This window comes from Rutilus rutilus, assembly GCF_951802725.1.
Source record: "Rutilus rutilus genome assembly, chromosome: 7".
In the NCBI taxonomy this organism is placed as follows: Eukaryota; Metazoa; Chordata; class Actinopteri; order Cypriniformes; family Leuciscidae; genus Rutilus; species Rutilus rutilus.
In genome coordinates, this window is record NC_140221.1 from 36,611,866 (window position 1) to 36,633,361 (window position 21,496).

The 21,496-nt window shown below is 36.7% G+C and overlaps 1 protein-coding gene across 1 annotated transcript; it reads left to right on the plus strand.

The window, feature by feature from the left end:
* Positions 1-6,467: 6,467 nt before the first annotated feature.
* Positions 6,468-21,167, plus strand: LOC311293045 (protein transport protein Sec24C). Its single transcript, XM_084413011.1, has 22 exons — positions 6,468-6,676; positions 6,762-6,802; positions 7,104-7,356; positions 7,450-7,529; positions 8,543-8,611; positions 8,723-8,834; positions 10,179-10,306; positions 10,498-10,633; positions 10,731-10,834; positions 11,227-11,339; positions 11,471-11,662; positions 11,751-11,844; positions 11,954-12,058; positions 12,159-12,326; positions 14,630-14,726; positions 15,040-15,188; positions 15,746-15,884; positions 17,224-17,345; positions 17,601-17,780; positions 18,860-19,057; positions 20,154-20,243; positions 20,431-21,167. Exons 3-22 carry the CDS (start codon positions 7,125-7,127, stop codon positions 20,566-20,568), a joined length of 2,646 nt encoding a protein of 881 aa, XP_084269137.1. The 5' UTR covers positions 6,468-6,676; positions 6,762-6,802; positions 7,104-7,124; the 3' UTR covers positions 20,569-21,167.
* Positions 21,168-21,496: the final 329 nt, after the last annotated feature.

Below are 21,496 nucleotides of genomic sequence, written 5' to 3' on the forward strand. Positions count from 1 at the left end.
AACAGTGCTTCTCAAACCTGTCCTTTGGACCCCCCGCCACTGCACATTTTAGACCTGGTTAAACTCATCAGCTCATTAGAGACTGTAAATCCTAAAATGGATGTGTCTGTTAAGAGAGAGATCCAAAATGTGCAGTGGTAAGGGATTTGAAAAGCACTGAAATAGAATACGCTAACAAACACAAAGCAATGTGTTAACAGTCTCTCAGAATGCTAGCAGCCATATAGCAATCTTCAGGCAAACACTCTAGAATTGTTGAGTTTAAGTTTGAATGTTGCTTTCTTGTCCTTCATGGCTCCTATGGAGTCTTGCATGAACTAACCAAGTATTGCATTGTGTAGAACACTCTGTATACTGTTGCCTAAGTCCTCTGGAGGTGTGAGAGAGAACAAATGTACTGTTTAAGTATCCACTTTTAGAACAATAGATTTTTCCTTGGCCCAGATGTGTCATTGCTCAAATCTCCCCACAGGTAAAACTATACATCCATTCAATGCAAAACTCTCACATGTCACAGTCTAGTGATTCAGGGCAGTCAGACAAATCAAAGTGTTTATTGGGTCGCCAAAGTCCCTTTCAAGGAAAGTCAGTTCACTTGGCGCCCATATTTTGGGGACACGAAAGACCAACCCTTTTCTACTTTAATGGGGAAATATCGAAATCTGGCTTTTTTATTTAGAATGTATCACTTATTGTTCATTGCACTTGTGCAATGCATTTTCATAAACCAGCCAGGAAAATATTTAATATTCAAAAAGTTTAAATGTGTTCACATGAGTGAAACAATTTTAATAAAACGATTAATTTTAACAAATACATTTTTGACTATTTTTGCCAAATAATTTATATGGTTCATTTAGAAATTCAACATGTATGAAATGTATTTTTTCAGGGTCAGAAAATGAACTTGTAGACTTTCATGCCTATGTCAACAGCCTGAATGAGAACCTCAAATTTAGTCTGGACTATGACTTACATGCCATAAACTTTCTGGATCTACGGATCTCAAAGGATAATGAGGGATTCTTGCATACATCTATCTTCAGGAAGGCAACTGATCGCAATACCTTACTACATGCAAACAGCTTTCATCCTCCATGGCTTATTGATAACATACCCTTTGGACAGATCCTGAGACTAAGACGGATGTGTGATTCAGATCAGGATTTTCAAAATCAATCTACGGATATGCAGCGCCGTTTTCGACAAAGAGGTTATCGGTCACAAACTTTGATTCAAGCTCATGATAGAGCCCAATCACTTGAAAGGAAGAGCTTGCTCCAGTCTAGACCCAAAAAAGTGTCAACTCAGAAACCCTATTTTGTCACTCATTACAGCAAGGAGGCTGTTCAGATCAAACACATTATAAGAAAAAACTGGAGCATTATTGAATGTGACCCGACTTTACGGGAAATATTCACAGAACCCCCTGGGATTAGCTTCAAGAGGGCCCCCACAATTAAAGATAAATTAGTAAAGAGTTACCTCCCTGCTCCTAAACGTGAATGCTGGCTGCGTCAACCCAAGGGAAACTTTCCTTGTGGTAACTGTAATTATTGTGAGAATATGACTAAAACTGACATGTTTGTTGATGTTTTTAATAACAAGACTTACACTGTTAACAGCTTTATAAATTGCAATACTACCCATGTTGTTTATCGTTTGGAATGTCCCTGTGGTTGTTTTTACATAGGACTCACCAAAGGGAGATTAAGAGACAGGGTAGCTGAACATCGGTATGCCATCCGGACTGGTAATATCAATTATCCAATGGCTAAACATTATATGGATGCTAATCATGGGAGGGATTTGACCTTAAGAGTAGTGGGCATTGAGGCTATACGCCTTGATGCCAGGGGTGGGGACATAATTAGACGTCTCAAACAAAGGGAGACATACTGGATCTATTCTCTGAAGGCCACCAAACATCCAGGTCTTAATGAGGATTTTGATCTCTCACCTTTTTTGTGATTTTTATGCCTCTATAGGTACAGTTTGTTGTCGTCGAATGTAGTACCCATTTCTGGTTAATGCTGTTTTGAATCATCTTGTCTATGACACTAGAGTTATGAGAGGTAACTGTAGCCTATTCACACGTATTGATCTTATATATTGTGTGGAGAATATTTGAAGTGTTGTTTTTCCACTAAGAGATCTTTTTTATTGTATTTTGCCTGTTAATTGTATGAACCTAACTTTTGCCTCTAGTGGCCAAAGAGTTGTGTTACACGTGCCAGAGTGGCACACCTGAAATCAATCACTGTATAAGTACTGCTCCTGTTTGTTTGTCACTAACACCCTGATGAAGGCCAGTGGGCCGATACGCGTTGGTGTTTTTTAATTTTTTAGCCCTCTAATAAAGACTTTTGTATCACTTTTTGTATCCACTGAGTGCCTGGACTTGGATTTTTTCCTACGTTTTTTTCATGTATGAAATGTATTTTTAGAACTGAAAAATTGGCTTGACAAAATTGATGGATAAAAGTGCTAAGTAAAAGTATTTTCTCATGCACATCTCTCAGTCACAGACGTGCCTTTTCAAAATATTCAGTCACATAACAAAAATAACCTAAATTAAGGGGCTTACCCCACCTGTACTGTTATCCTGTATTGACTCAATGAAAAATTTGAGTGATTATTTTCTAATTAAATTAAATGTGTTAATGAGTTCTCTGATTTGCGATCTGTCATCGTATTTGGCAAATGAACAAGCACATTACTAAAATACTTGCATTGTAACTAATCTGACGTGGTTTGCGGACTAAAACTAACTAACATATGTAGCAGGTTACTGTCCTAAAACTCTTTTTAGGGTTTAATTACAATATAAGGCTAGAAGCTCTCTGTTGAACTATTGGACCAGTGGGGTCCCCTGCTCTATTAGAGTAAAGAGTATGTTCAGAGAGCACCAGGTTACAAGCAGACTGAAGTCTTTTGGGACAGAGCTTGGAGCCGTTGTCAGGCACCACAGCCAGCAGGGAGTCTGTCGCTGTCATCACATGTGCATGTGTGAAGCATGAGCCTTTTGATAATGCATTTGCATGTGTGTTTGATTATACGTGTGTGCACCTCTGAGCGTTTTAAGTTTCCATTTGCATTTGCTTCTTGGCTGATGCTTTCTTACAATAACCTTTATTGTGAGTTAACTGAAAGTGCATGTCGTAGTGTGTTTATGTCTTTGTGCTTTTAGTGTGTGTTTGTGTCGGTTTTCCGTTTCATAATTGTCAGGTCCTGGACGGTGGTCCCTCGTGGTAAAAGCTGTTGTTTGCTTGGTGCATCTGTCGTTGTGTATATCTCTCCAGACAACTCTCACAACATGATACCTCTCTGTTACTTTCACCTCGGCTTCACACAAACAGCGCAGCTTCAGAGTAACAAACTTTCTCCTGTATACGGTTAAAGATCTTTATTTCATCCGACATCGTATCTTCACGCGGTCCTTGCCTTAATGCCGATTTTATTCCCACCACTTCTGAAATCGCTTGCGGTAGGGATGTAAATAATACAAAAATAGCTGTCTGATCAGAGAAAATGCATGAAGTGACAAGTGTAAATAGGCCCTAAATGTCCAGTTAATATTTGAACATCCTTCAGCCTCATTCTTTAATTGATGCGCCTCCAACTCTGAAAATAGTCTGAATTAATGAAAATCTTGAGTTTGACACTAGTAATTTTGACAAAAAAATGCAGACTTAGTGAGCATAAGAGACTTCTTTCAAAAACATTCTGCCGACCCCAAATTTAGTTCATTACCCACACATGCATCTCCCTCACAACTGTTAACAACCACCTTTTAAAACAAGAAGAGACCCTTGACACTAATTGTGAAGTGGGTTCTTTGACACATAGTGTGCACTTTAAGTTTTCTAGACTAGAGCACTTTAATAATTTTTAAAAAGCCGAATCAGTTCGAAGCTCAGTAAATGCTGCGAAAGTGCTTTGAGAACACTGTCATCCCAAAAGCAACATTATTGCCTGTGTTCCTGAAGGAAATTTGTGGTGGCCTTTGTTTAGAACTCCCAGTGTACCTAAACGCACACTACTGAATTATTCAGTTACATTTGGGAGATTTACCATAATGGTCTGATTTTCTTTGTTCTCTATCCATCTTTTTCCTTTTTATTTTGTAGAAATAAGTTTACTTTATACACTCAAAAAATAAATTGTAAGCCCTTTTAAAGATTTACAAATTTTAGTAAGATTCCATCAAATTTAATTGAATAATCCTTACATATTATTCATATTATGCTTCTTTTTTTTCTTTTTTTTTTTGATAAAAGTGTTCATGGGTTCATAATTTTTTTTAAAGGTAGCCTGCACTATGTACCTCTTGCAGTTAAAAAAACAAAACTGCATACATTTTGCGTAATAACAGTGTTTTAGTTGTGCTTCGGCTCTATTTGACTGTGCGGATGAAAATGACACTTTAGATAATGCTTTACAGTGAAGCTAAATGGCATACATATATTAGAGAGCTATACCAATGGCAATTTATCTGTTGAAAAAATACCTTACTCGCCTGTTGAGTAACCAAGCACTATGTTATGAAACTGACCAGGTCACACTTTTTGGTTGCAAGAATGAAAATTATTTTAGTGGCAACATAAAAATCTTTAGGTTATGAAGCTACAGGGTTAGAAGTATGCAAGTCGATTACTCTTAGTAAACTGCACAGATTTACTGTTGTTGAAAGAATCACAGGACTATACCATTTATTTTTATAATGGCAGTAAATCATGTGGCATTTATGTCTAAGTCCTCCTCTTCTCTCTGAAGAGTGTGTGTGAGGATGACGGCACAGAGTCAATAGCTTCGCTCTGAGAGATGCGTCCTCTAATTGTAGGTGGGAGGTTAAGTGCTGTAATAAAACTACAAGGACCATGGCGGTCACTCTTCTTGGGGCCTATAGTGTGTGTGTGTGTGTGTGTGTGTGTGTGTGTGTGTGCGTGTGCCACCAAGACTCTTATTAGCAAAAGGTTTAAAATAAGTACAAGGCTCACTGTTAAAATTTTATATTTATGCTTGGTGGTGTGTGTGTGGTTGTGTGTGTGTACCTATTCCCTACATTATGGGGACCAAATGCCCCCACAATGATATAGTAATAATGTTTTGGTCCCCATGAGAAAAATAGCTTCTAGATTTTTTTGAAAAATGTAAAAATGCAGAAATTTTTCTGAGATGGATAAGTTTACGGATAAGGTTAGGGGATATCATATACAGTTTGTACAGTATTCATTATGTCTATGTCTAAAGTCCCCATAAAACATGGAAACCTGTGTGTGTGCGTGTGTGTGTGTGCGTGCATATCTGAACATGTTAAGCAGGTGAATTCTTGAGTTTAGCCTTCAGCCCTCTTGACCTCATGAATATTACATCAGTGGACTGAGGGCATGCAGAAGATCAGATGAAATATTTACTTCCACCTCCACCTCCACCTCCATTCTTGTTTTAGACATGTGTTGTTCCAAATGATGAACCGCTGTATAAATAGCTGGCCTTTATGTGCACAATAACCCTCAAATTCATGTACATTTTGCAAATTATTAATACATAGCCTACCTTGGATTGCCCATATGCAAAATATGTTGATTAGAATCGATTAGAAAATAATGCAATTGAATATATTGTGTTATATTTTGGTATTTTATTCATTACTTATCATACGGATCTTGCCAATTAAAGAACAGGATTCATAACCTCTGCACTGAATTGATATATTAAAACACAACTGGCTGTCAAACATACTGCGCTGCACAGAGGAACACTGTTCATAGGAAACTGTACATTGTTTACTTATCTAACACCAGCCATTAGTTTGCTTGCACACTAACCACATGTATACAGCATAATAAACCAAAGGTATTTTATATAGGGATAGGGTAGGGTAGAGGGTGGAATGAGTTCCTGGGTCATTAAAGGGTTAATGCTGTATGTGTGCATACAGTACGCTGTATTAGGAGCTGTAGGCCTATTCATCCTGGGGCCTATCACCCAAATAAAACCAGTATTATGTAAACACAGTGGTTGTGTTGTGTATTTAAGTTTATCTGGAAAAATTCTGGTTCATCTGGAGGTTAAAAAAATAGTAATTTGTAAAAATGAGCTGATATAATCAAGCCATTGTGTTGGGTTCTGTAATATATTTAAACAGCAGCTGAATTAAAAACAATATGAATGTTTTTAACCAAATTTTAGAGTGCATACAAATTTTTACTCACTTTTCATCACTGAACTTAAATAAACAACATAAATCTGTTGGACCGTTTGTAGATTCAGTGAAACATTTGATTGATGTTGATCATATTCATTTTAGTAAAAATTCTGAATACATTTTACACCGTGTAAATTAAATTGTGTTTTCATAAGTATTTTCAGTCCTTATTTGTCACTGGCCCATTTAGGGCGTATACAAATCAATGGGAAGTCCACTTTGATGATTGGTGGCGCAGTGCTGCCACCTTGAGGGGATAATGATGATAATGCAACGACACTTTAGATGAGAGACGGACAGAATTCACTGTCCGCGTAGGACATACTGAATACGGTATGTTTTTTAGTACGGATGACAGAGGGCCTCTTTAAACTACTGAAATGTTAATTATGTTTCTATGCGTTTTGAGATTTCTACCATCTAAGCAGTGACGGAACTGAAGACAAACATTAATATGAGCTGAAGGTAACCCAGGCGACCGACTTCTGTTCTGCATCAGTAACGTTACCCGTATTTCCGCATTAAAACTGGCTATCTCCCTCAATTACAGGGCGACTCGTGCTGAAATCTCCTAACCTGACGCATAACACGGTAAATTTCCATTTTCTCAGTACCCAGCAATCAAATAAATAGGTAAGTGCTTGAATACGAGCGACGGGGGAGGAGCACATTCATACTGGTGTGATGCGGACGATCAGCTGATCACTGTTTGACATGGCTGATACAGCATGTAAATAGACCGAATATGTTTATCTATATAAAGCTTTTTTTGACAGGCTGCAATTGCGTCATGCCAGAAAGGCTAACGTTACATACTGCAGTTTAGGGCTTAATCTGGGATTTTCATGAAACCGAATGACTTTGCTCTATAATGTTGGTTTTGATTATAAAGGTTGGCTGAATTGGTCATGGAATGGAGGTTCCTGCAGTAAACCAGAGTTTTACCCATCCACCACCGCAGCCATGGGCCGGACAGAGCCACAGGACCCCAACCATGCCTCCAGCCAGCTGTCCATCGCCTCCATATCACTACCCAGATCACCGGAGTGCAGCAGTGAGCGTGACCCCGATGGCCAATACAACAGTTACCACAGGTCATCGGCCTCAGTCACTGTACTGGGACCCCTCACAGCAAAGCTACCAGGGTACGCTTAATAGACCCTTGATTTTTAATATATACAAATATATTTTTAATTTATATTCAAATTTCAACAATTTTTGGTCTTCTCTTGTCACAGATGTGTTTAAGCCTGTTCCTGAGATCACCAATATGATGACTCAAGGGATGCCACAGAGAAGCTACTCAGAGTCATTACCAGTGAGAGCATGACAATGTAGGGGAGATCGGGGGATATTGTACCACTTTATTTTATTTTTTATTTTTTTATTATAATTTATTCGTAACTCACAAAGTAATTCAAATATTGTACTCATTATACTTTATATTATACAGTACCGGTCAAAAGTTTGGAAACATTACTATTTTTAATGTTTTTGAAAGAAGTCTCTTAAAAATAGAGAAAACATTTTTAATATTGTGAAATATTTTTACAATTTAAAATAATGGTTTTCTATTTTAATATGCTTTAAAATATAATTTATTTCTGTGATGCAAAGATGAATTTTCATCAGCCATTACTCTAATATTCAGTGTCACATGATCCGAAAAATTCATGTGAAAGATTTATAATATGCTGATTTGAACAGTTGAGCTGCTTAATATTTTTTTGGAGCCTGTGATACTTTTTTAGGATGAATTTCAAGATACTTTTTTAGAATAATCTGCATTTAAACTAAATTTATCACCGTAATTCTACATTATATATAAATTTTTAAATGGATTAAATTCTTCTTAGTAAAATATGTTGGACGGTGTTTAACTAGATGCTTTTAAGAAATATTAACATGTATTTTTAGATAATTACATATTGTAAAATATAAGAGAAAAACTAGTTTATTTAAAATCTTGTAATGTGTCTACCAGTGACAGTGTAAGCATCTGTCTTAACTTTTATCACAAATTTAGTGCTTAAATAAAAATATATTATTTTTTAAAAAGGCATCACAACACAGATAGCATAAGAACATTTCTGGAAATCAAAATAAATCCCTTTAATATCTCATTTTGATAAAGAAAAGTTTCACAATCAAACTTTTTCCCCAAAAAGAGAGAGAACGAATGGATGAACAGTATGAACAGTATAGCTTGTATGTGGTTGAGGATATTTAGTATTACATTTGCACTGTTTTAATTGTGTCAGTCTCCTCTATTATAGAAGCATATGTACTGAAATTCCTGAAGGATCACTTTCTTTTCCTTTCTTTTGTCAGACAAGTCCAGTGTTAAATTCTAAGACGGAGTCTCGGTACGGCCTGGATCCTCAGCTTCTACCCAGTGTGGTAAATGAACTGTCCTTCTTATTCTGTGATGCTTCCATCAAGACAGCTCAGGTTTGATTACACCACTGTTGTTTTGTCTCTGCATGTATCCTATGTCTCCTAAATGTACAGGTCCAGGTGATTAAAGAGGACAAGATCCAGTGGGAAGGGAAAGTGTTTGTTTCAGAGTCCAAATCTTCAGTTCCTCCTCTCTCCTCAACACAATGCACCTTGGAGGACAGAGGTACCATCGCTCCTGCCAAATTTATCCACATCTTTCGACTTCCTTCCCAAATTCGCATAAAAAATAAATGTGATGCATCTGGTTTCTTTTCTTATCTTATCACAACAGCTTTGTTGTACCTTTGTCGACATTATATTGACTTTAACTTACTTTCAGACAATGATGGAGCCAGACACACAAAGGTAAAAAAAATATTGACAGCTGTTGCTCCTATAAACAAACATTCTTATCTCAAACACAGATGCTGTTTTTCGATCTCATAAATACAGCAGCACATTAATGATGGAGTCTTGCTGACACTAGGACAAACACACAATATGCTTTCCATTTCCATCACAGCTCTACTGTTCTTTTTTAAATTAGGCTATTTTTTTTAAAGTTATAATGAGTGAAATAATTATTCCTATGATTAAATCCTTAAAATATGAATTAGCTGTTTAGTATAATCATTATTAGATTAATAAAGAATAGTAATAATAATAATAATTATTATTATTATTATTAAATACTACTATTACTACTACTATTACCAATTTTAATCATTTAAATTCAAAACATTTAGTGTTGTTTGACACTGTTCGACCAACTACAACATCTTGCACGAAAAAGCATCACTGTCAATTGAAAGTTAAAAAAAGTTACCATGTTTTTATCTTTTTTTTTTTGAGAAAGTAGTATTCGAAAAAAGAATTAGAATTTATGTGGGGCAAACAGCAATTTGATTTTCAACCAGCTTTGTATTGTTACAGTGTCAGTAGTTTATGAACAATGTTCAGTCTATTTCCATGTTACTTGCACTGAGATATCATGTTTATTTCAGCAAATGTCTTAAGCCCTGTCAGAGCCAATAGCCTCATGGCAGCACTCCGACATGTACAGTGCAATTGCACTTTGGGCGACCGAGGTTTGTCCCAGGCTAGTGGTTCTTTCACAATCCTGCCCCCCTCTTTCTCCCACTTTACTTCCTGTCCTCTCTCCAACTGCTATCTGAATGATGGCAAAAATAAATCTTTATCAGGGCTTTTGTGAAATCGACACATTTCTTTTTATCCTTACTCACGGACAGCCGGATTTAGCCCAGTGCATTATGGGTGTTTTAAGTGCCCTTTTTCCACAGCCCTTTTTCTCTGTTCTCTCTAGTCATTAAGCACCAATTTAAAGAAAAAAAGTTTCACCTTTATACGGCATAAATGGCAAAATAGGCAGAAATTGTTAGAATACTGTACATGGTTACTTTTTAAAAACTACTTATTAACAAAACCTTAGGTTGTTATAAGTAAAAACAAGATTTTAATATTGTACAACACAATGTATACTCATTTAAAAAATTTTTTTGCTTCACAGGTAATGCAACATCTCGTTTTATCCGCTGTACGACCTACAGCTTCCCTGTGGAGGCGCAGTCAGCTCAGAAGAGTCATCTCCCGCTGGGTGCAATCGTGTGTCCACTGGCCAGGCCTGAGAGAGGAGAAGTATGTATAAAAAAAAGAAAAAAAAAAGAAAACATGTATTTAGGGGTGTTCAAAATGAAAAAGATATCCTAAAGAAAATGTCACTTTTATTTGTTTTAGTTGGTTTGAGTCATGTTGTCACATCCACATGGTCCTCAGTCATTTAAATATGAACTACTCTTTTACGTGTGTTTTGTGAATGTTTTCCGCAGCGTGATGTGCCAGTGTGTGACGCAGGAGATTGTGTTAAGGGCTGTGTGCACTGCGGGGCCTTCATGAGCCCTGCTATGAGCTGGCAGGACTGCGGGCAAAGATTCTACTGTCCTTTCTGTGACAAACTCACCGAAGGTATGTCTTGTTTGACCTACAGTCATTCTCAGTTTTCAGGTTAAAGCTGTGCACAGATGTCCTGCCATCTTGGCTCAAACATGTGTTTTTCTCATAGTGTCATGGCGTTTCTATCAGCCCACTAATCAGGGCCGCCGTGTTGACTGGGAAAAAAAACCTGAGCTCAGTCTTGGCTCATACGAGATCCTGGAGAAACAGACGGTCAGGAATGGATTTGTTATTTCTTCTCTGTTACGTTCTACTTTGATTGTAATTTATTGTATTGTACTATGTTACTGATTTTGCTCTGTTACACATCAGTATTTGAATGTTGTCGTGATCTCACACAAAGGATTTTTTGATTTACATTTTAAAATATATTAAAACAAAGCAGTTATTTTAAATTGTGATCATATTTCACAATATTACTGTTTTTATTGTAATTTTTAATAAACAATTGCAGCCTGCGTGAGCATAAGAGACTCAAAACCTTTTTTTTTTTAAATATCTTACCGACCTCAGACTTTTGAACAGTAATGCACATACCAATTTCAGTTTTATCTGACAGATCCAGACAGATTTTTTCTTAGTTCATCATTTTCACTTCTAAACAGGGCAAAGCTGCTGTGTTGCTGATGGCGATTGATATTTCTGCCAGTGCAATGAGAACGGGACAGCTAGACCACATTTGTCAGCACATTAGTTCTCAATTGCAAGCTTTAAATGGGTAAGGGACATTAACATTTACAATTTTCACCATCTAGTCCAGTAGTTTAAAATCTAGTCCCTCTCTTTTCATTTACATTTAAACTCATTATGGAAGTAAAATGACATGTGAATTTTGTCTCATTGTTTTAGGCCTGATGAAACTGACCAATCAGATCTTCGAGTGGGGTTGATGACCTATGACAGCCGGATCCATCTGTATAACCTGAGCCCAGCTCTGTCCCGCCCCCACATGATGGTCATCACTGACTGTGAGGAGCTGGAACTTCCTGTGGTGGAGGGCCTTCTGGTGCCACTGAAAGACTGCATACACATAGCTGAGAGGTTTTCACATAGCAGTTGTTCTACCAATAAAATGTAATGTTAATACAAAAGTCAAACGTTTAAAAAATAATACCTTCTTCTTGGACAGAGTTCTACAGGAAATTGTGCTTTTCAATCCTGAATTGGAAAACAGATCCAGCTCACAAGAGCTTCCTGTTTCTGCAGGACTGAAGATTCTTCAGGTAAGAGCCTTAACATGATTCTTAAATACATGCACATACCCTTGCTGGAAAATTCAGTGTTGTTGCAGCAGATGTTGTTTTATTAATCTCTTATCTCTCATTTCAATAGGCTTCAGGGTCTCCTGGCAAATTATTGATATTTCATTCCTCACCTTTTTCTGAAGGCACAAATCAGAAAAGCTCCTCTGGATTCTTCAGCTCTAGTAAAGTGAAGGTGAATTAAAGAACATGCAGTTATTTTTTGTCTTTATCGTTAGTTTTGAGGTTTATCAAATAGTGTTTTCTTTCTCTGCTTGTTCTTGGTTTCATATTAGTCCATTTTCCAAGGACCAGATTCTTCGACTTCGTTGGCTAAAGAGTGTGTCAATCAAGGCTGCAGCGTGCACATGTTTGTGTTCTCCCATCAAGAAGTAGGTGGAGCTTGGCCAGGGCACATCCCCTTTCTCACAGGGGGTGGGCTCATCTGCTATGACAGTCTACAGGTAATAAATGCCATGTGCACTTTGTTGACATCAACTACACCCTTGTGGCCTATTATGTCAGAAGAAGCTTGTCTGAAAACCTTAGAGCCCAATTACTCTAAAACTGCTGCACAGAATTGAAATTTCCAAACAACCCAATGGCTGCCTCGAGAATTAGCCTGGAATGTCATAATGGTTGGTACTTGTTACAAATCTCTGCTGCTAATACAAAGTTTTTGTAGAGTCCAATTAACTGGAAGAAGGTGTGCTGCTAGGGCTTCTGGGCTCCATAATATACTGCTCCAAGAGGACAATTAGTGCAATTAGTGTACTGTAGTATTGAATGAAAAATGTCTGCCAAATGACAAGTAAACGGATAATACAGATTTAAGATTCACTGGAAATGTGTAGAATCATCAAGCTCTTTGCTACATCCTAGTTATCTTTCATTATAGTATTTTTTTTATACTGTATATAGTGTATAGTATACAGTATTATACTCTAGTTTATTATAGTTCCTATTTGACTATTAGTGACCTGTCAGATATATTTTATGTGATGTGATATTTTTACATTGTTATATATTCTCTTCTCTCTTTGTTTCTATATTTCTTTTTTCTCATAAACAAATTCAGTATTCATGTTCAGGTTTTCTAAAGCATTTACAGTATGTGTTTTTGACTTTTGACTTTCACATTTAAATGTGAGAGTGAATCCTTAAAATTAGAATTCTATGTATGTATGGAATAAAGGAGTCAATCCCAAGGCTGGATTTATTAAAATACAGTAAAAACTGAAAGAAGGAAACGTTTCTTATTATTATTAATGTTGAAAACACATTGGCCCTCATTTATCAAAAGTGCGTACACCAAATTTCCAGCGTACACCTGGCGTACACCCAAAACCACGGTGACTTTGAGATTTATCAATATGGACGTTGGCGTACGGCACGCTCAAATCCTACGCCAGCTCAGGAGGTGGTGTACGCACGTTTCGAGTGCGGGAATGCGCAGAAAAACAATTTCTAAAACCACACAACGCACTGACAAACTAAAAGATATGATATATTATGACCCACTGTAAAAAAAAACAACAACATAGTAATTATAAACTTAAGTGTTTATTTTTGTGCAACATGGACTTCAATGTTTAATTTGTGTGACTTTACCAAAGCATTTGAATTGTAGGCATATGTATTCCTTAAGTTGCGAGCCTGTGCGCTTTACCTGACGTTTCAAGCCTTGTTTATACTTTCGCCTGGCTCCGCAGCGCGAGTCTCCGCAGACTGCGCGCGCAGCTCCCCAAACGGACGAGGCGTTTATACTCGACGCGCTCGCCGTTGTACTATTCTTTGAAACGATGGTTAGGCCAGGGTTAGGCCCGGCAGGTGTGCACGGGGTTTAGTAATGAAAGGCTTTCAATGACCAAAAAAAAAATAATTCAGACTGACAAAATAATAAAAATGACATTCTTCTTCTTTTAAATAATAATAATAATAATAACGACATTCTTCTTCTAAATAACAATAAGCGTCATTAATAATAAAAAATCTAGAAATCAATTTTGTTTCTTTCCACTTCCCTGGTTTCGCTTTCTCTTTCTCAAAGAAGTTTCTCTTCTTTGCCGTCTTCCGTGTGTCCATGGCGTAAAATGAGGGCGTGGGGGGAGCGGAGACTTGAATATATAGGGGCGTGTTATTCTAATGACGCTCGTTTTCAGCCGCGGCATTTATCAAGGGCAGGTATTGCGTACACCTGGATTTCAAAGGTACGCACAGCTTCATAAATCAGGCGATGAGAGGAGTGTAAGCATAATCTTACGCCAATATATACGCCCGTTTCTACGCAAGAATGATAAATGAGGGCCATTGTGCTGCTTAATATTTTTTGTGGAAACTATGATAACATGATTTTTTTGGGATGAATAGAAAGTTCATAAATCTCTTCACTGAACAATGTAATGCATCCTGTCTGAATAAAAGTATTTGTTTATTTTTTACATGAACGGTTGTGTGAGTGTACCTCTATTTCTATAACTTTCTAGTAACAACTTGTCAGTGACTAAAACAGTGTGGCATCACTGTGTTAGCAACTAGTCATTCAGTTTGATTCTATACACTATGCAGATTTATTGTAGTTATCACCACCTGAATTTTTCTAGAGTGAAGTTTTCATGGTCAGAATGCAGTTGGCACTCCAGTAAATAACTAAACTGTGTGAAGAGAACACGATTAATCAGAAGAGTAGTGACAACCGTATTTAATGCAGTGTGAACATGCCCAAACTGTCATTTCATAAATCTTTTCGTGTACTTTTCTTTTGCAGTCAGAGATGGAACAGGAACGCTTCCGAACTGATCTGAGCAGATGTGTGAACATGCAGATGGCCTTCAAAGTTCAACTCAGAGTTTTTGTCAGTAAAGGTAATCAAAGGGGCATTTGATAGAATCTAGATACCCAGATTCCCCAGAGGGGAGCTGTGACTAAATTGGACTTTTAACCAACTAAATGTAATTTAGACTGTAGTTTAATGTACTTTTTTTTTTATGTAATCAATATAATATTAGACATAGAGCATACTGTATATATATATGGGTCCTAGTCTATATAAAACATTACATTGTATCCAATCATTTGAATACTTGAGAATCACTTTGATTGTAACATTAATTCATTGCATGAATTCCAGATGTAGCTGGTGGGTCTATTAGCATCTCAATTGCTATTTCTCTGCAGAGATGCGCATATCTGGTTGCTATGGCTCCATCATCGCCGGTCCCGACTCCTGCTGTGTTTCCATAGCAGCGTTTGATTGCCGCACAGCTCTGGCATTTGAGTTCACTCACAACAAATCTTTGGATGAAACAAGGGGTGTTGCCATACAGGTTGGATTGATGGAATGTCATTGGATAAATCATATGGTGTGTTTTCACACTTGGCCATTTTTAGTCTGAGCGCAGTGCACGTGATTTTTGGCCCATATGTGAACACTCCAAACGATCTCAGACCCCTTAAAAGCGAACCGAACCGAACCGAGACCATCTCGGGAGGTGGTCTGGGTGCAGTTTGCTTTCAGATAATGGTACGGTTTGCTAAAAATGTCCATTGTGAACACAAATCAGTCCGGGCTCATTCGCGAATTCCAATGTAGTTTCATCGGATGCCTCCGTACAAATTCGCTGTTCATTATGGCTGCTGCTTCTGGCAGATCTCTATCATTTTTATCAAATGATTAATTCACAACGTACACTTCAACAGCTTCCAAACTGTGTAAGAGAGACGAACCGCGCTCAGACCCCTGAAAAGGACCAAGTGTGAAAACATCCTTAATATATTATACATATCTGAGAGTAATGGATGTGATAAATAATTTGGTGTGTTGTTCAACTGTTATATTTATTGTTATTATTTTGTTTAATTCCCTTCTCCTCTGCTGGTGTAGTTTGTGCTGTCCTACATAAATTCCTCTGGAGAGAACAGGACTCGGATACACACCGTAATTCTGTCTGCTTCCCATCAACTGCTGGATACCTTTAGAAGCAGCCAAGCTGAGACGCTCCTCACATTCTACTGCAAGAAAAGTATAAAAACAGTGTTTGCTGTGACTAATCTGCCTACAAAATTCTTAAAGTCCCGCTGTAATCAATAATTTGATCCCTTAAAACTCATCTTTGATCACCAAAATTATATATTTAAAAAAAGTATTCATGTCTTAAAATAGCTTGAGTGCAACTCTGCACCCTTGCTTCATTTAATATACGCGGATCAATAAATATGCAAATTAGGCCCGCCTCCACTCACTCACACCAGCTCAGAGATCCACTCGGCCAACTTTAGTCAAGTTACTGTAGTAATGCTGCGCAATGGTATCGCTCTTTAAAATGTCAGATACATAACAGTAAATAATATAATTAGCCTTTTGCTTGACTATGTTATCAAATAGCTAATAATGTGTTGCTAATGTTTCACAAACCATGTGACAGAGACACAAACCAAGTCAGACAGTATCCTTAGAAACGCTTTGAACAACTCAGAACGTCAGTGGAGAAAGGCATATAGTTCATCATAACATCATAATATGTATCATATACATAATTTCCCAGCTACATTGCTAAAAGTACCCGATTTTTCATTTCATCAGAAAAATAAACCGGGATAATCTGGCTTCTCTTGAGACTCCACTGCCTTGCAGCAGTTAATATTATGCTAAAGCCCAGGTTACAAGGTATTTACATATAAACAACATTAAAAACATGATTTTCACCACAGGGGGTCTTTAAAATCTATTTACCTACTTTATATAATATCATATCCTATAATTTTTTGTAATTTTTTTTTTTTTTAAGAAATAATACTTTAATTCAGCAAGGATGCATTAAATTGAAAGCCGTGACAAAAGGCATTTATAATGTTACAAAAGATTATACTTTCTGTTCATCAAAAAAATCCTGAAAAAAATATAGCAGTTTCCACAAAAATGTTAAGCAGCACAACTGTTTTCAACATTGATAATAATAATAAATGTTTCTTGAGCAGCAAATCAGCATATTAGAATGATTTCTGAAGGATCATGTGACACTGAAGACTGGACTCATGATGCTGAAAATTCAGCTTCACAGGAATAAATGACATTTTAAAATATATAAAAATGCAATAGTTATTTTAAATTGTAATAATATTTCACAGTATTATAGTTTTTACTGTATTTTTTTGATCAAATGAAACACTGAAAAATCTTGCCAACCCCAAACTTTTGAACAGTAGTGTATAGATAATACATAATACATGAATATTGTATAGAAATTCACTTATAAATAATTAGCCATGTGTAATCAGTTGTTGTTTTTTTCACCGAGCCTAGTCTTCTTGATTATAATTGAATTTTGTTAACTTTATTTTGTCAATGTGTGTGTGAGTCAGTGTATTCGTTAGCACTGGAGATTCCACTGCAGTCCCTGCGGGAGGAGTTACAGACGGAGGTTACTGAGATGTTGGCTTGCTTTAGGAAGCACAGCTGCACTTCCTCTGTGTCCCCAGGACAGGTTAGTTATTCACATATTTCACATATTATCTCTTTCATAAGTTTTATAAGGGGGTCTTCTATACTGTTAATATTCTGGGGGGTCTTCTATATTCTTAATATTCTGATCTCAATTAACTTTACCGTTCGTTACCCTTATTACTGGTGCAGACACAGATAATATTACTAAGAAGCCATTCTAAGTGAATCCTATTTCATTTGGATAATAAAGTCTTGAATGTCATTCTCATCTCTCTGTGTGTCTTTTTTCTGACAGCTGGTGCTTCCTCAGTTTCTGAAAGCCGTACCTGCCTACATTAACAGTCTGCGCAAGAGTGAAGTGCTGCTGCCTGGGCTGCGTAGCTCTGTACATCAGCGTCTACAACTGCGTAGCCTCATTGTCTCCATGGACACGCGGAGCACTGCTTCTCAGTTCTACCCACTTATTCTGCCTTTGGTGAGAGACAGACATCTAGAACATTCTGTTCATCCAAATTAGTCAGTGAAATGAGACCTGTCTGTAAGAATTTGTAATTCTCAGTTGGATTGTTATGCACATGGTGGGATTTAGAGATGTCACATTCTTCACGGCACTAGCAATAAATGCATCTACTGTACTCTCCCTCTCTCTCTATTTATAGCGTTTTTTGCTTATTGTGTCAAGATTTCTGGCACCAAAGACAGTTTTAATTGGTTATGCACAATATATTACTACCTTTTTAATGTTAACTGATATTATAGATTTATTTTGTAATTTATCAGTATAATTTATCAATATATGATCAATATTGGATTTATATCAGCCAATATCGAATATTTAATTGTGCTTAATGCTTATTTTTACTTTTAGATTTCCTTTGCTGTCATCTAATGCTCACCTTAAAGGTGCAGTAAGCAATTTCTGAGAAACGCTTTTGAAAGTAGATCGGGATGAACGCCACAACACACTTGTAGCCAATCAGCAGTAGAGGGTGTGTCCACTTATGATGGGGGAGGAGAGAGAGTGAGCAAGAGGGAGATTTGAAGAGAGACTGTAGAAAGAGAGATGGCTGAGAGACATTACAAAAGAGAAAAGATCCGTACACACTCAAACGGCTAATATTGCCCACAACCCATTGCGCGTTGGACGAGAATTCGAATAAGGACTACAAAGTGTTTAAAAACTGCAAACACGGCGGATATGCGAGTCCGTAGAGAGTTGAGAGGTTCAGATAAAGGGGTTTGTGTGATTAATATTCAGTATCGAACATGACGAAAACTGTACCTATAAGAGCACTTTTTGTAAAACACTTCTATAATAAATGGTCTTGTTGGGCTGAAATGGGAGCTTTGTGCCATGAAAGTTTGTCTGCATACAGTACCTGTCAAAAGTTTTTAAACATTACAATTTACAAAGGTGTACTGAAGTACACCAAACTTAAAAAAAGCCATGTCACATTTAAATCCAAACCAAACTTCCACCTAAAATATTGATGCTTTCACTCCTGATGGATGATGACGCCAAAGTCTCTGTGTTTTCTCTTCTCACCCCTGCAGTCTGTGTCTGCTGATAATGCCAACATGCCATCATTAGGGGAAGCCGTGCGCTGCACTGTCTCTAGTCTGGATCCAGGGGGTCTGTATCTGATCTACTGCCCACTGGCACTGCTCCTTTGGGTGGGCAGCTGTGTGCCCCCTCATACTCTTCTACAGCTTTTCAACACCAACTCCTTCTCCTACCTCACATCTGGAGAGGTGAGACAAGGACACGTTGAGTTGGCGTTTACATTTGCATTTATTCATTTAACAGACTTTGTCCAAATTGACTGATGGATAAAATGAAGCAATTCGTCTGGGGGAGAATCTGAATCCAAAAAGTATTTCTTGCTCATCAAGGCTGCATTTGTCTGATTAAAAAAAAAACTGTAAAAACAGTAATATTGTGAAATATTATTACGATGTAAAGTAATAGTTTTTAATATATTTTAAAATGATATTTATTCCTGTGATGGCAAAGCTGAATTTTCAGCATCATGAGTCCAGTCTTCAGTGTCACATGATCCTTCAGAAATCATTCTAATATGCTGATTTGCTGCTCAAGAAACATTTATTATCAGTTTTGAAAACAGTATACATTTTTTTTTTTTTTTGATGAATAGAAAGTTCAAAAGAACAGCATTTATTTGAAATGGAAATCTTTTGAAGCGTTATAAATGTATTTATTTTCAATTTCAATATTGTATTTATTGATCAATTAAATACATCCTTGCTGAATAAAAGTATTAGTTATATATCTTACTGACCCTAAACGTTTACACGGTTTGTGTAATGTTGATTTTGCTGATTTTAAGTGAAATTCTGTTCACTTAAATAGTTCACTTTGTGTGACAAATTTTTTAAAGTCAGAATATATATCATCTATATTAATTTGAGTTATTAGAAAAAAAATCGGTAACACTTTACAATAAGGTTCATTAACCTTAGTTAACATGAGCAATGAACAATACTTCAGCATTTATTAATCTTAGTTAATATTAATTTCAACATTTACTCATATGTTATTAAAATCAATATTTGTTAACATTAATTAATGCAAGGTGAACTAACATGAACAAACAATGACCAGCTGGATTTTTATTTGTTATTCATTGTTATCATTAGTTAATACATTGACTAATGTTAACAACAGAACCTTATTGTAAAGTGTTACAAAAAGATCTGTGTAATAATTTAACAAGAATTGAAAGTGGTTTTAGGTGGAGTACAGCATGTCTCGCCGCAGGACACACTTGTGATTTTGAGTGCTCTGACTTCACTTTAGTGTTGTGTGTGTGTCGTGTGTTCTCTGTAGATCAATCTTCCAGTGCTTGAGAACTCCCTCTCCGTCAGCACCAGAGCTCTCATATGCTCTCTGCAGTCCTCGGCAGCTGTTACTCTCCAGGTGAATGACTCACACCCCTCATTTGCAGAATTATTACAGCCTATTAGGTCAAACAGTTTTTCCTTCCACTTTCAATTGTGGTATTGAAATATTTTTTTATTGTGTTCATAGTTGATTTATATAGTTGTATATAGTTTATATATATTCTATAGTTTGATTTATATAAAGTGTGTTTGTTTCTGTTCAGCTGAAATTGGTGCGGGAGAGCTGTGAGGAGGAGTCTCTGCAGCGCCTCCTGGTGGAGGACAAGAGTCCTAACGGTGGAGCTTCATACGCCGATTTCCTTTTTCATCTTCATGTCAATGCATTGCGTCTTATTGTTTGACAGTCTCTTCTTATAGCCAAGGCTGTCTTGGAATATTTGTAAAGCATTTTGTGATAGTTCAGCTCCACTGCTACCTTTGTAGCCATTGCTGTCTTCAAACATTTACCTCTGAAATACTTACATTTTTTGAGTTTAGTAAAGTCACATTCAATGTGACCAGGAGAAACGCAGAATACTAAGATTAGTCCTTTAATTGTCAAGGGCTCAGAATGACTGAATACTGTTCTATTCATAATATTGTTCTATACTCCTATCAAAGACTCAGTGATTAATTAATCTGTATTTTGAAGTGTGGTTTATTATTTATATTTATTATTTATAAATGTAACATTTGCTCTTGAGTCATGAATTTTGCACTCTGTATTGAATTCATGAATTTGCCCAAGTGGCGGTGATTTAGAGTGTACATATTAATATTTTAAGCAATAATATATTCATTGAATTTTTGGTTTCGTTGCAGCTCAATATTTAATTTTTGATAATGTCATTGATATTTTTCAATGGGCCATCAGCATGTGATCATAAGTTTTAATCATTTATTTGTTTTGTATGAAGAAAATACTTTTCTCTCCAAAAATGAATAAATAAGTGTAAATTTGTGCTTGGCTCGGAATCATTCTCTGCTGAATCTCTTTAGCATTGATCTTCTTTCCAATGTATGTTCTTGTGAATTTCTGCTCCTCCTCCACAGAGAGCTGAAAAAGAGCTAGAAACACTCATAATGAGTCAGATACCAAATCTAATTAGTATAATTGGGGTTAATGATGTTGACATTGAGCTGTACATGAAATATCCGAGTGGGCGTCCATGTTCATTATCTAATGGTTGAAAATACACACACACACATCCAAATGAGCATGTGTGATGGGTAAACATGATGGAACCATTAGCCAAAAAATAATTTTAATGCATCTGACCATTTTAATAA